Source organism: Rhinolophus sinicus, chromosome 3, assembly GCF_057876585.1.
Source record: "Rhinolophus sinicus isolate RSI-liver-muscle chromosome 3, RSI-T2T, whole genome shotgun sequence".
In the NCBI taxonomy this organism is placed as follows: Eukaryota; Metazoa; Chordata; class Mammalia; order Chiroptera; family Rhinolophidae; genus Rhinolophus; species Rhinolophus sinicus.
In genome coordinates this window covers 102,272,645-102,285,370 of record NC_142503.1, presented here as the reverse complement: position 1 = coordinate 102,285,370, position 12,726 = coordinate 102,272,645, and the positions used below count along the sequence as shown (strand labels likewise).

Genomic DNA, 12,726 nt, shown 5'->3' with positions numbered 1-12,726 from the left:
ATCTGATAAGGGGCCTCTTTGTTGGGACTGTCAGTCTCCTTTATTGAGGAGGGAACTGGAGACCAGCGGCATTTCTTGGGGTACCGATAAGGCCCTGGATTCCTGTCAGAGGGAGCATGATTAATTACCCTCAATCCTGGCTCCTGCTTTGATAGCAGTGACTGACAGTCCACAGGCTTCCCTGTTAGGTGCTCACAGTCCAGCAAGGCCAGCACCAGTGACCACAAGGAGCTCTCTTCAGTGGCTGGCCGCCTCCGTCTGGGTCCTAGGCAGGTTGCTCTTGCATTTGTTGTGGGCAGAGGCCTGTTCCCTCTCAGGTAAAAAGCCTCCTTAGAGGAAGATGTAATCCCACCCAGAGAGCAGGCCACAGACACCCCTTCCCCCCAAGACTGGGGAAAGAACTGGTGTCTGTGCCCTTGAACTTCACATCCAGTCCTAAACCACCTAGGGCAATGCAGAGAAGATTGCAAACCTTCCGTCTCAAGGTCACTTGGCAACATTATTCTATAATTCAGGCAAGCTTCTAAAACCAGCTCACACCCTCCCTTTGGTAATAATCATGACTATTAATTTTTTTTAAAGTTTTTATTCATAGACTCTTAGGACTTTAGAACTGAAAGTCATCTAGTCCAAAATCCTCATTTCACAGATGGGGAAACTGAGGCATGAATCTGTCGTTCTCCCACCCCTACCCCCAGTATGATGTATTGTTCTCTTTTATATACAGGCCTCTCCCCTCTCTCATCATAGAGTCTCCTTGGGACAAAGGAGGTGGCTACCAGGTCCCTTAGGGACAGACGGCAGAGACAGACCAGCTTGAGGGTCTGACTTCTCTCTTGGTTGTCAGAACGTGAAGCCAGGGCAGGCTTTGTGTCTGGATTGTCTGGATAATGTGAGAAAAGCAGGCAGTCACCCAGAGCTAGCACTCAAATATCCTCAGCTTTGTTTCTGACCCCTCCAGGGGCCGCCTGCACTGGGAACTACTTTTAGCTGCTTTGCAGAGGGCCAGCCATGATGAGCACACGCATCCCCTTATCCACTGATGTGGAAGCACATGGGGACTTGTGTGAGGGGACCCAAGGGTAGGACTGCAGGGGCCACCACCAGGGCTCCAGGATGGACCTGGCCGGTGGTTTCTCTGCTGAGGTGCTGGGAACAGGTCGCTTTCTGGTTCGATTTACAGCCTTGACTTCAAATGACACTTTGCCTCTTGCCTTCCCAGGTCCAGTGTCTGCCTGTTTCCTCTGCCTGGAGCAGTTCTTAGCCTAAGGCAGTCACACTCTACGGGACTATAAGGGGGACTTTTTAATGGAATTTCTACATCTGTACTATCTCAAATGGCTAGGCATTTAGTCCAGTGAGTACTCAGGGTGAATTCACGTATAATTCCTCCAGGGAATTGACCTTGAGAGGAGGCAGTTTGAGCCACACTAGAAATCTGGCTTGGCTTTTGGCCACACCTCTTCAAACAAAATCTATAAACAGCCTAGTCACTTCATCCTATTCTGCTGGCCTGCCTCCATGAATGACCTTTTCTAAAAGTAAAATACACCCTTTAGGTTTGAAGATTTACCATCACTGGAGAGATTCAAATGAAAATAGTGCAAACTCTGAAGGCTCTTTGCAGATGAAGTTACAAAACTCGTGGTAACTGGCCCTCCAGGGGGGTGACTGTCCTGAAGGCCGGCACTCCCTCGGCTGGGCAGGCCCTGCTTGGCGCTTGGCTGCTCTGCGTGCGTCCCAGGTCCAGCCCCTCCCCGGGTTAGCAGGGGTTCCTCTTCTCTGGGGCCCCACTGTGTAAAGTTATGTGTTCTTTGCTCTCTCAGAATCTCCACCTTTCTGTCCATTCTTCTGCTCTGCTGCTCATCCTTTTATTGTGGGACTTTTATGCAGAAACCTTGACCACTCTGGACCTCAGTTTCCCGCTCTGTTTAATGAAAGTCATGACCCTGGTGAGCCTGCTAGGGCCTGAGAGGAGAAGAGGACGTCTTTCAGGGCTACCAGCTCTAAACACTTAGCACTAGTGACGGGTCCTGGCGGGCACACCACTCAGGAGGAAAATGCAGTTAAGATTCCCGGTGCGGTTACCATGGAGCTGGCTGCTTTGACTTTGAAGAGCTTTCTTTTTTTTTTTTTTTTAATCTGCACGGTAGTTTAGTTTATTAAACACTGTCATTAATATTGAAGACATGTGAAGGAAAAATAGTCTCTGCCTTCGTGGAGCTACAGCCTCCCTGGGATACCAGATGAACATACATGAAACAGTTAGAAAATAAGTCTTTGCTGAGCTTGGAGGGGTTATGATAGAAATTCTGAAAGAGAAGGCATCCACGTGAACTGGAGCAGTTAGGAAATTGTTCCTGGAGGGAGTGAACATCCAAGGCCATTGAAGAGGGTTTGAACAGAGGCGGGTCATTTTGGCTTGGGGAGGAGGGAGAGCACAAAGCAAAAGAAACGAGCTTGGTTTGGGCAGTAAAAGTGAGGAGACCCAGCTCATTGGAGAGCGAGTTGTTGGGGTGTGCTAGAAATACTTCACGCTCTGAAGGCGCGTTGGGGAACTGGGTCATGACATTGAACATGTGCGGTGGGGTGGGTGGGCAGGAAGAGTCTTGGGAGGTTTCTGTAGCCTCCGTAGGAGGTGAATAATATGGTGAGAGTAGTGTTTTAACAAGACTGTCTGGCAGTCGTGTGCAAGGTGAGTGCATGGGTAAGAGGCTGCTGCACGCGTCTGATGGTGAGCCAGCCAGGGCCTGGTCCAGGCTGGTGGCTGCAGGCTGCAGAGGGAGAACTGGAGACGTACCTCAAAGGGAGAATCAGTGGGGTTTCCTAACAGCATAAAGGCTGGTGAGGCAGGAGAGGAGAGGAGCCAGTGCTGCCCCTGAGGCTCCTGCCTAAAACCTCGAAGAATGATGTACTGTTGGAAGGAGGAAGTGATGGGAATGAGGCTGGCTTAGGGGACAACGGCTCAGTGCGGACAGTGATGTGGCGTGAATAGGCCACACATGTGAAGATGTTCTGGAAGCGTCTGGAAATCAAGCTTAGCGGGCTTATGTGAGGGGGCCTTGGGAGTGGTCCCCGTGGAGGCCGTTTGTGTGCTCAAGCAGACAGGTCTCAAGAAGGTATGGCCCTTCGTCTGTCCTGCCAGGAGACTGGTTCTGCCGCCTCAGGCAGGAGTGAGGGTGACCGTCCAGAGCAGCACGGGTAGTGACAGCTAAGCAGCGTACGAGCTGTATTGCCAGCGTGTCTGAGGAGCAAACCAGCAGTCCTCTGATAGTTTACCCATGAATCTGAAGCTAACTCCATGAGCCCTTTGTCCTTGACCCTTCAAAGACCAGCTGGTCAAGACAGAGGCCTTGGAGACCTTTTGCTCCCTCCGCACCCTGAGGCCTCCTGCCATAGCACTCCCACGTGTTCACAGGCACGCTGCTTCCTCTTCAGAAACTGGGGAGCCTTCACTCCATTCTCCGGCTTGAATTACCCTATAAAAAGAGTTGGTGGGGCTGACATTCCAAGGCTGAGAACAGAATGCCTTTCCTTGAGGGGAAAGAAGCGGGAGGAGCCGAAACAAACAGCCCTTCTCTAGTCAGGCTGGCCTAACACGTCCACCAGGCAGGCGGTCAGTGAGATTGGGGCATTGGGAGGGGGCCAGGGAGAGGAACAGCCTGTGTACAGTACAAGGAGTTTGCCATCAAAAGGCAACAAGTCTCATACCCTGCCCTGCACGCTGACCCTTCCCTTTGGAATTCTCCCCTCTGACCTCCGGATCATTAATCCCGAGGCTGCCAAATGACAATCATCCATCACGCCTCCTGATGAGCATCCCAGCCGCCTGTGAAAGGAGCCCAGCCCCACCCACCCTGTGTCCCCTGGTGCTCATTAGTGGGCCTTCCTGCTCGGTGCCAGGTTTCCTAATCAAGGCCCTGGCTCCGCTCACTTCCCTTCGGGGGCCAGTGGGCGGAAGCTCCTCTGACCCTCCCTCTTTCAAAGGCCAGGGAGGGAGTGAAGTGATTAGAGGAGAGAGAATTGTTGAGTGGCTTTTCATCCCCCTAGAGACCTGTGTTTCCAGCAGCTCCTTTGACATAAGAGAGAAAAACCCATTTCTCTCTCCTGTAGCCAGAGAGAAGGAAGCAGGCAGTTACCCAGGCAGGAGCTCCCCTGTCAAGGGAGTCTGAGAAAGCTTCCCTCAAGAGGCAGGTGAATGGCTTCTGAAGGCTGCAGAGGAGTGAGTTGCCATCTCACCAGGAAAGAATCTGGACTCAGTACTGCTAGCAAAAAAAAAAAAAATATTTGAAGTCATCTGGTCCAACCCCCTTGTTTTTATAGATGGGAAGATGGACCCAGAGAGCCTGCATGTTTTACCCAAGGCCACTTAGCCAGTTAGTTGGACCTGTCTTTCTATTTGTCCCAAGAAAACTGGCAACTTGTATGATAGCTCCCAGGCTTTGGGAGTTTGAGTCAAATTGCACTTCTAAGCAGATTTGTGGACAGCCTTCGAACTCAGCAAAAGGTGGGTATACACAGGGGTCTTGTTTTCTCTGCTTGAGGATAACGCAACCCTGTTTCTGTCTTGGACAATCACAGGGACCCCCATCAACCGGATCCCCATCATGGCCAAGCAGATCCTCGACCTGTACATGCTGTACAAGCTGGTGACGGAGAAGGGTGGCCTGGTGGAGATCATCAACAAGAAGATCTGGAGGGAGGTCACCAAGGGCCTCAACCTGCCCACGTCCATCACCAGTGCCGCCTTCACCCTGCGGACCCAGTGAGTGGGCAGGGGGCGGGGCTGGAGCATGGGGCGCTTTAACCCAGAGCAAAGGAAGTAGGAAATTCTGTTGTCCAGTGAGCACGATGAGTGTGGCTCCTGAGACAACCAGGAGCTTTCTAGATGAATCTCTCCCTACACTAGAGTAATCACGAGAGCCGCTGTTCCCCAGGGGTCCTGTGTGCTGCTCCTTCACCGTTCTGGTGCATTCGCCTCACCATCAGCTGTCACCCCCCTTTTCCAGATTACCAAAACTATGTCTCAGGGTAGTTTGGTGAAGGCCATGCAAGCTAGAGAGAGGTAGCGCTGAGATTCACACCTGGGCCTGTCTCTGAAATCTACACTCTCCAAGACATTGTCTGCCACACAGCACCTTCACCCAAAGCAGGCCCTTCCTACCTGACACACAGGGCCTGGGAGAAGGCAGGCAGGCAAACCTCCTGCGGTCGGTGACTGATTTTTGTCATTCAGTTAACTGGGCGGTAGAAGCAGTGAGAGCAAGAACAGCATTGGAAAATGAAGGCCAGAGGGGATTCTCTTCTTTGGGAACACTCTGGAGATGATGGAATGAGCACCTGACACATCAGTTAGGTAGCATGCCGTGTGCTTACTGAAACACGAGGGTTTTATCTATTGGAGCCGCTCCAGTAGGAGCAGGGGATGGAGCTGTAACCAGTGTCACAGCCCTTCTCTCAAGCTGCTTGGGTGGAGAGTTGCTTCCTGGGACATGGGACACGAAAGGAACAGCATTTCCGGCTCCACCTACAAGGAGAGGGATGGTCCCTGTCTGGCCAGCCTGACTCGGGTGGTTAGGAGATCAAGGAGCCAGGCAGACATGTCACAGCACAGCCTGATTTGCCGCCAGAGCACTAAAAAGGCACCAAACAGCCGTGAACAATAGCGGGGATGTCTCTTACCTCCCTTAGTGAGCGATGCTTGCACTTTGAGCGGTGCTCAGAATTAAGTAGCAGTTAGAGGGGCCTGGGCCGGGACGGGCAGCGGTGCAATCCTGGACTTTTCTCTTCCGTCAGGCGCGCCAGGTTGTGGCCTCTGTCCTAGAGGCCTGTCCACAGAGGCTGCTTCCACAGACACAGCAACTTAAAATGGGAGGCCTCTGATGCCATGTTCTAGATGCCTCTCCTTGCTTGCTTCCTTCCAGGTACATGAAGTACCTCTATGCCTACGAGTGTGAGAGGAAAGCCTTGAGCTCCCCGGCCGAGCTCCAGGCAGCCATCGATGGCAACCGGCGCGAGGGCCGGCGGCCCAGCTACAGCTCTTCCCTCTTCGGCTACTCGCCTGCTGCTGCCACTGCTGCTGCCGGAGCCCCTGCCCTTCTCTCTCCACCCAAGATCCGCTTCCCCATCCTCGGGCTGGGCTCCAGCAGTGGCACCAGTGCCAGCAGCCCTCGGATGCCCCCAGCAGCCACACTCAGGAAAGGTCTGCAGGGTCCTGTGGGAGGAAGGGAGCCACGTTCCTGCGTCCAGGACACTGGTGGGAGGGTGGGTTGTGCGTCGGTCCAGCTCTGGTACCTTTGCCAGGTGATGGAGTCCCGGTGACAACGGTGCCTGTGCCAAATCGCCTGGCTGTGCCCGTGACCTTGGCAGGCCAGCAGGCCGGCACCCGGACTGCCACCCTGGAGCAGCTGCGGGAGCGGCTGGAGTCGGGGGAGCCCCCTGAGAAGAAGGCATCCAGGCTGTCAGAGGAGGAGCAGCGCCTGGTACAGCAGGCTTTCCAGCGCAGCTTTCTCGGCATGGCGCGGCCGCTGCCCATGAAGATCCGCGTCAATGGCAGGGGTGAGTGCCTGGCCCAGGAGCGCCCGGCCACGCTCCGCTTAAGGGTCTAGAGGCCAGAAAGCCCCTTGGGGCTTCTGTGGCCACTGAGATCTCAGTTCACCAAGCTGAGGTCATTTTCTAGGGGACCAGAAATTGCTTTGGGCAGTGCCCTGTTCTGTAACAAAGAGGAGAAGCAGTTCTTCGAGGGGTGGGGAGAGCCAGAGACCTTCAGGGACAGCTGCTGTGTCTCCCCCACCGGCCTTTTGATCTGTCTAAATTAAAGGGCTCAGCCTTCCCCTCAGGACCTGACCGGATGCAGGGATGTAGGCAAGCGTAGGGCAGGTCTGGGAGGAGGACAGCACCTCATTCCTGAGGCTCAGTGAGGGGCCGAGCTGCCTCAGGCCAGGCTGCCAGTGACCCTCCCCACAAGTGGGAAGTAGGAAATACAAGTTTGGCCGCATAACTGGCGTCCTTTGCCTTCCTCTCACAGTTTTTCAGGTGCCCCACTTTCTTGTCCCCTGACACACACTCCAGTCTCCTGTCCCTGTCCCTCCACATACACGTTTTCTTTGCCATTCTTGCCTGTTGTTCGCTGTCTCAGAACAAACATGAAATAAGCGTGTATGGGGAGGAGATCAGGTGTGGAGGGAGCTGTGCATATTCCCAGCGGCCTCTCCCTGTCCCACTTGCCCCTGAGTGAGGAGCAGAAGGAGGCTGGAAGTAACAGCCCAGACTTCAGGGTTCTGCTCTGGTACCCACTCAGGGCCAGGTCCCGCAGTCCTGCGCAAGCCAGAGGCTAACAGCAAAGGCACTTCCACTTGGAAGAATCTGTGGCCCTGCGTATGAACGGGCAGTCTGGAGTTGCTGGTCAGAGGCCCTGTGTGCCAGGGCCCACAGCCTGCCACGAGCCCCAGGTGCTCAGGCTGGGTTGGAGGGCCAGGTGCTGGACAGGTAGACCCTCTCCTTGAGGACCTGCGAGCGCAGGGAAGGGGAGGAAAAGACAGGGAAGTGCTCAGAGGCAGACACGGGTTCCTCGTCGGCCCCCCAGCCTGATGAGTGGGAATGCTCAGTTAGGGTTGCCTGATGGCGTTGACAGCGCCAGTGCACAGCTGGGAGCCGAGGCCGCCTCCTCACTGACAGATCCCTTTTCTGTGTGGGCAGAGGGAGTTGGGGGGAAGGCAAGCAGTGGACACAGGCAAGCCTGGCTGCTTCTGCCAGACCTGACGCTCAGGAGAAGGTCAGATAGGTGCTTTGTGACCGTGGGCCTCAGCCTGCCGTAGCCAGACGGGGGCATGGAGAGCCTCAGAACGGACGAGAGTGCCGGAAGGAAAGCTGAGCAGGCCCGCTGTCTCCCTGTCCGCAGCAGAAGACAGATCGGAGGCGTCGGCCACAGCGCTGAACCTCAGCACAGGTGGCTTCGGGAGCATCAGCATGTCTGTGGACATCGATGGCACCACCTATGCAGGTGAGGCCCTGGGGCGCCAGGAGGCCGTTGCAGTGCGGCAGCCCGCCTCCCTGTAGCCCCCGGCCAGTCCCGCTTGTCGCCCTCCTGTCGCACACTTTCCTGAGGAGGGCTTCCTTTTTGGTAGTCTCAAGCTTCCACAGGTACAGTGGTTCTTCTAGAGCATTGCTAACAGGATGACACAGCCCCCTCCACCTTCGACAGAATGATAAGACGCCCTCTTCAGACCCTTTTGGACCAGTGGTTGACCCGTTAACTAAAAACGTCATTTAATGCGAAGAATCATAATTCTATATCCATTCCTGAAACACTGTATTATAAGTTAAATTGGTGTCCGCTGTTACGGTCTTCCAGTGCACAGTGGCTGCTTTCTTTGTGCTTCGACTGTTCTCTCAGACATCTGCCATCCCTTTTCTCCTCAGTGGATCAAGGACAAAGACAGGAATCTGAGTTGTAGCAGAATCAGCCTATATTTTGATGATTTTCCCCCCAATCATTTACAATTATTTCTCCCTAAATCTAATTTGACAGTAGTATTTTTGTTGGTTGGCTGAGCCCCTCTACCAAGTCCTTCCCAGGCAGTCAACTTACTTTCATAGCGGCATTCTCTTCCCACTCCAGTTTTGATGGTTTAGGGATGAGCTTGGGAACACACTCAGCCGACTCTTACCAAGCACAGGTTGGTGAGTGGAGGCAAGAGCCCAGGCACACTAGCCAGGGGCCCCCTGCCAGGAGCCTGGGCGTCGGCCACCTGTCTTACAGAGGGCGTGGGACATGCACCTGCCATCAAAATGGGGCATTCCCCAGGGAGTGCTTCTAGCCCTTTAAATGCTCCTGTGCTGTGGGCTCAGGGCACTGCCCACAGGCCTCATACTCTGGATCTCTGCTGGGCCACCTGCTGCAGGGACAGGGACCATTCCTGGAAGCGGCCTGAGAGAGAGGCAGCAGTGCCTGGTTGCCTCGCCTGTCACGCATAGCCAGTGCTTCAGAGGCCACAGGCACGGTGCCTGCCATGGGAGGCCCTCAGGAGACCAGGCGAGACGGTGGGAGGGGCTGGACGCGCTCTTCCTTCTGCAGTGCTCTGGTGGTCTGGGAGGTTTGGGGGTTGGGAGAGGATGCGTGGGGAAAGCAGGGAAGGAGATTGGGGCCTGGTCTCAACCTCTTCTTATTCTCTCGCGAGAAAGGAGGAACTAACACCTCCTCTCTCCCCGTAGGGAGCAGTCAGCAGAGAGGTGAAGACTCCCCAAACCTCACGTGCCTCAGTCCCTGCCCCACCTGTGCCCTTTCTCAGTGGGTGTGCAGTCACCCAGGCCAGGGACCTGGACGTCGCCCTGACAGCCCCTTAAGCCTATCCTCGCCCCCACAGTTAGACCCCACGATGCTGTCTCCTCTTCCTGCCGTCCGTGCCACTGCTGCCCTGGGTCAGGCCTCTTCCCTGTCAGAGTAGCTTCCTTGCAGGTCCCCACCCATATTCCTCCCAATTCCACAGGACATTCCAAAACGTACATCTCAGGATGTCTCTCCCTTCTTAAAACTTTCAGGGGCCTCACGACCTCTACAGGGCGGGACCCGGGCTTCCTTAGAGGCCTACGGACCTGTTACCTTGCCAGCCTGGCTCTGCAGCCTCATCTGCCTCCCCACCTTGCCCTCGGCAGCCCCTAGTCAGACCACATGACTGGCGGCCTCCAGCATGGCTGCCACCTCTCTCTGCTCTTCGTTCCCCCAGATTCCTCTGCCTGGCACACCATCCCCTCCCTCTTCTTCCTTTGGCCACTTTTTCTAACAGTCCAGACGTGGCCTCCCCCTGGAGCCTTTCCTGACCAATTTTCCCCTGCCCTCCCATAACCTTTTTGTTCCCACAACACCCTGGGTACACTTCCCTCAGCATTTGTGATATTGTTGCAAAATTACTCTGCCCACTTGTCTGTCCCCTCACTGGCCTGGAAGCAGCTGGAAGCAGGACAGTGTTTGGGACTTGTGTCAACACCTAGCACAGCGTCTGGAGCGGAGCCTTGTGCGGTTAGGCAGCATTAAATTGGTGCAAATGCATGGAACTGCCCCTTCCCCTGCCCTGCTCACACCTGCTTCTCCTCCCCACCCCAGGGGTGCTGTTTGCCCAGAAGCCTGTGGTCCATCTCATCGCAGGATCTGCTTCCCAGAGCATTGGCAGCAGCGCCAGCAGCAGCAGCAGCAGTTCTCACTGCTCGCCAAGTCCTACCTCATCCCGGGGCACCCCCAGTGCAGAGCCCTCCACCAGCTGGTCCCTCTGAGGGGCAGGACCCAGCTTCCCACCCCACTCCTGTCGAGAGGGAAGGAAGTTGATGCACAGAATTTACCTCATCTCACAGAGCCCACGTCAAACACCATTTGGCCAGATGCTGAGAGTTTGGATGTGTCCGCCTGTCCGGGCTCAATTCAGGTCCTGCTGTACTCTGGGGACAGGGAGAGGCTGGAGGGGCAGGACAGGGCAGCGTTGTCCAATCAGGGATTCTCCTGGAGGGCTGGGTGGGGTTTGTGGGCAGCCAGCTTCCTTGGGGGTTCCCAGGCCACCTCCCATCCTGGGCACAGTGTATCGACAATCTGTAAGCCGACACAGGGCTGGAGCCCTCCATATCCCTTCCCCTTTAATTTATTTTCCCTGTCCTGCCTTCCACCATGACCCCAGGGTCACTGGTCTCTGCTCAGTCCCCCGATCTGACTCATGGGGCTGCTAGGAGCCAAGAGCATGCCTTTGTGGCCCTTCTCTGCTGAGCGTGAGATGGGGCCCTCCCAGCCCACCTTCCCTACCGTGTTTGGTTCCTGGGGTGTGGGTCCCGAAAATTCAAGTCCTGAAGCCTGAAGTCCTCAGGGTCCCTTACCCCTTATAATGATCCCAAGAAAGGGTGCCTGAGGGCAGCCCTCCGGTGCCAGGGCCTGCTGCGCATCTGCCGAGGGAGAGGCAGCGCCTGGGGCTGCCCCCGCAAGCCCTGGCACCCACCTCACGCTGACCCTTCTCTCACCCCCCCAGACCTTGTGCTGCCCACTCGCCCTCTTGGCCAGCTCTCGCAAGAATAGCCCACTTGTCCCTTGGGCCCCCCCCCCTTTGTAATGGGGCCATCGCAGCCCCAACATCCCCAAGCCTGCCGATGTCAGGTTCATTGAAATACCTCAGATTTGTAATTGTTGATGTTTGACTCTTCAGGAAGTATTTGCATCTCTGAAATCTTTTTTATATGTGTTTTGCTGACTTGTTTTTTATTTTTAAATTTTTATTGTTGTAGCACCAAAGAAATGAGCAGATCACCCCAAAGCCAAGCAAATGATTTGGTACCCCAGCCCCTCTGGCCCTTCCCTGAGACCCCAGTGAGGAGGCGAGGAGGCAGGCAGGGGACGTGACTCAGGGATCACGGCAGCGGGAGGCAGAAGGGAGAGGCCCGCTCTCGCGCAGGCTGGGTCCTGAAACCACACCGGCCCATTTCCTGCCAGAGCACGGCTAGTCCCAGCCTCTACCCCCCACTCAGCAGTGGGGGCAGGACGTCTCCCCTTCACTCAACACTCCCACCTCAGGAAGGGCAAGCCGTGGACCTTTCGAGGTGGAGCTGCCCCAGAACTGAGATGTGAGAGAGCTCCGTCTGTCCTCCTGGCCCCCGGGGTGGAGCAGGCTGGTCCGTGCTGTAAAGGACTGATCTCGCCGGGCTCACTGTGCAGTCCAGTAAGCCCTGTACTGTGCAGTGGGAGACCACGCGGCACGGGCCCACGTCAGTCCTGTCTAGGGAAGGAAGGGAAATCAAGAGCTTGAGCACAAAAGGTACCTCAGCCCGGTGAGCTGCAGCTCGCGGGCCTGCATCCTCTCTCCCCTCCCCCAGCCCTCCGCACCCACTCAGCCCCATCCACTGGGGCTGACCCTCTGCTGGCCTCAGAAGCCTTCCCACCTGGCCCACCCGGCAAGCGCAGGGTGTGGGCACGGGGTGCATCTGGGGCCTGGTGCCAGGGAGGAATGAGCCCAGTTGGCTGGCGCTGGGCCTGCTTGAAGGTGTCACAGACATTTTGCCAGTGTGTTTTTCTCAGGGGTTTGGTCACGAAGGATGGACTCTTCCCACCCAGAGGACGCAGGGCCAGTGCACTGTGTCTTTCTGGTCACTGGACCCTCTCCCATTCCCCAGGCAGCTTGCCCACCTCCCCTCCCTCAGCAAACTCTCCGTGCCCTCAGGACAACAGCAGCCCTGGGCCAGGAGGAGCTTTCCCTGAAAGCGCAGTCCCGAAGGCCACATGGCAGGCCGGGCCGGCCAGGGCAGCTCTGTCCCCTCGCCCTCTCCACTTTGTGTGTGTTCTAACCAGGAAAAACACGATAGCACATGGGTAGCCCAGGCAGTGGAGAAGTACCTCAGACGTCCTCTTGCAGCAAGTGTCTGTATATGTTGTGGTTATTTTCTATCTTACATATTCTCGAATGTTTATATTTCAATAAACCTCTACCTCTTCACAAGCAGCCAGGTGTTCCCAGTGACTTTTCCATTGGATGATACGGGAGAGGCAGGAGCCTTCAGAGTGAAAAGGAAGTGAGTGAGCTGCTCTGATCCTGGTTTTTCCTCACCCTTCTCCCCTTCACTCCTTTCCCCAAAGTACTGGCTCTCAGCCTGTCTTCTTAGCAGAGTACCTGTGGTGTCGCCTGGTCACCAGAACTGACCAGTGGGTCACCTCAGTGTCCCGCAGGCACAGGGCTGGGGGGTGGCCTGCATTTACCAAGC

The 12,726-nt window shown here is 55.7% G+C and overlaps 1 protein-coding gene across 4 annotated transcripts in view; it reads left to right on the top strand.

The window, feature by feature from the left end:
- Window positions 1–12,467, top strand: part of ARID3B (AT-rich interaction domain 3B) — a 47,483-nt gene extending 35,016 nt beyond the window's left edge. The window contains exons 5-9 of one of the 4 annotated variants that reach the window (XM_074328279.2): window positions 4,582–4,765; window positions 5,925–6,202; window positions 6,304–6,558; window positions 7,901–8,002; window positions 10,103–12,467. In XM_074328279.2, coding sequence (XP_074184380.1) covers window positions 4,582–4,765; window positions 5,925–6,202; window positions 6,304–6,558; window positions 7,901–8,002; window positions 10,103–10,269 — 986 coding nt within the window. In that variant the 3' untranslated portion in view covers window positions 10,270–12,467. The other 3 variants (XM_074328277.2, XM_088796830.1, XM_074328278.2) reach the window with 3 other exon arrangements.
- The last annotated feature ends 259 nt before the right edge of the window (window positions 12,468–12,726 follow it).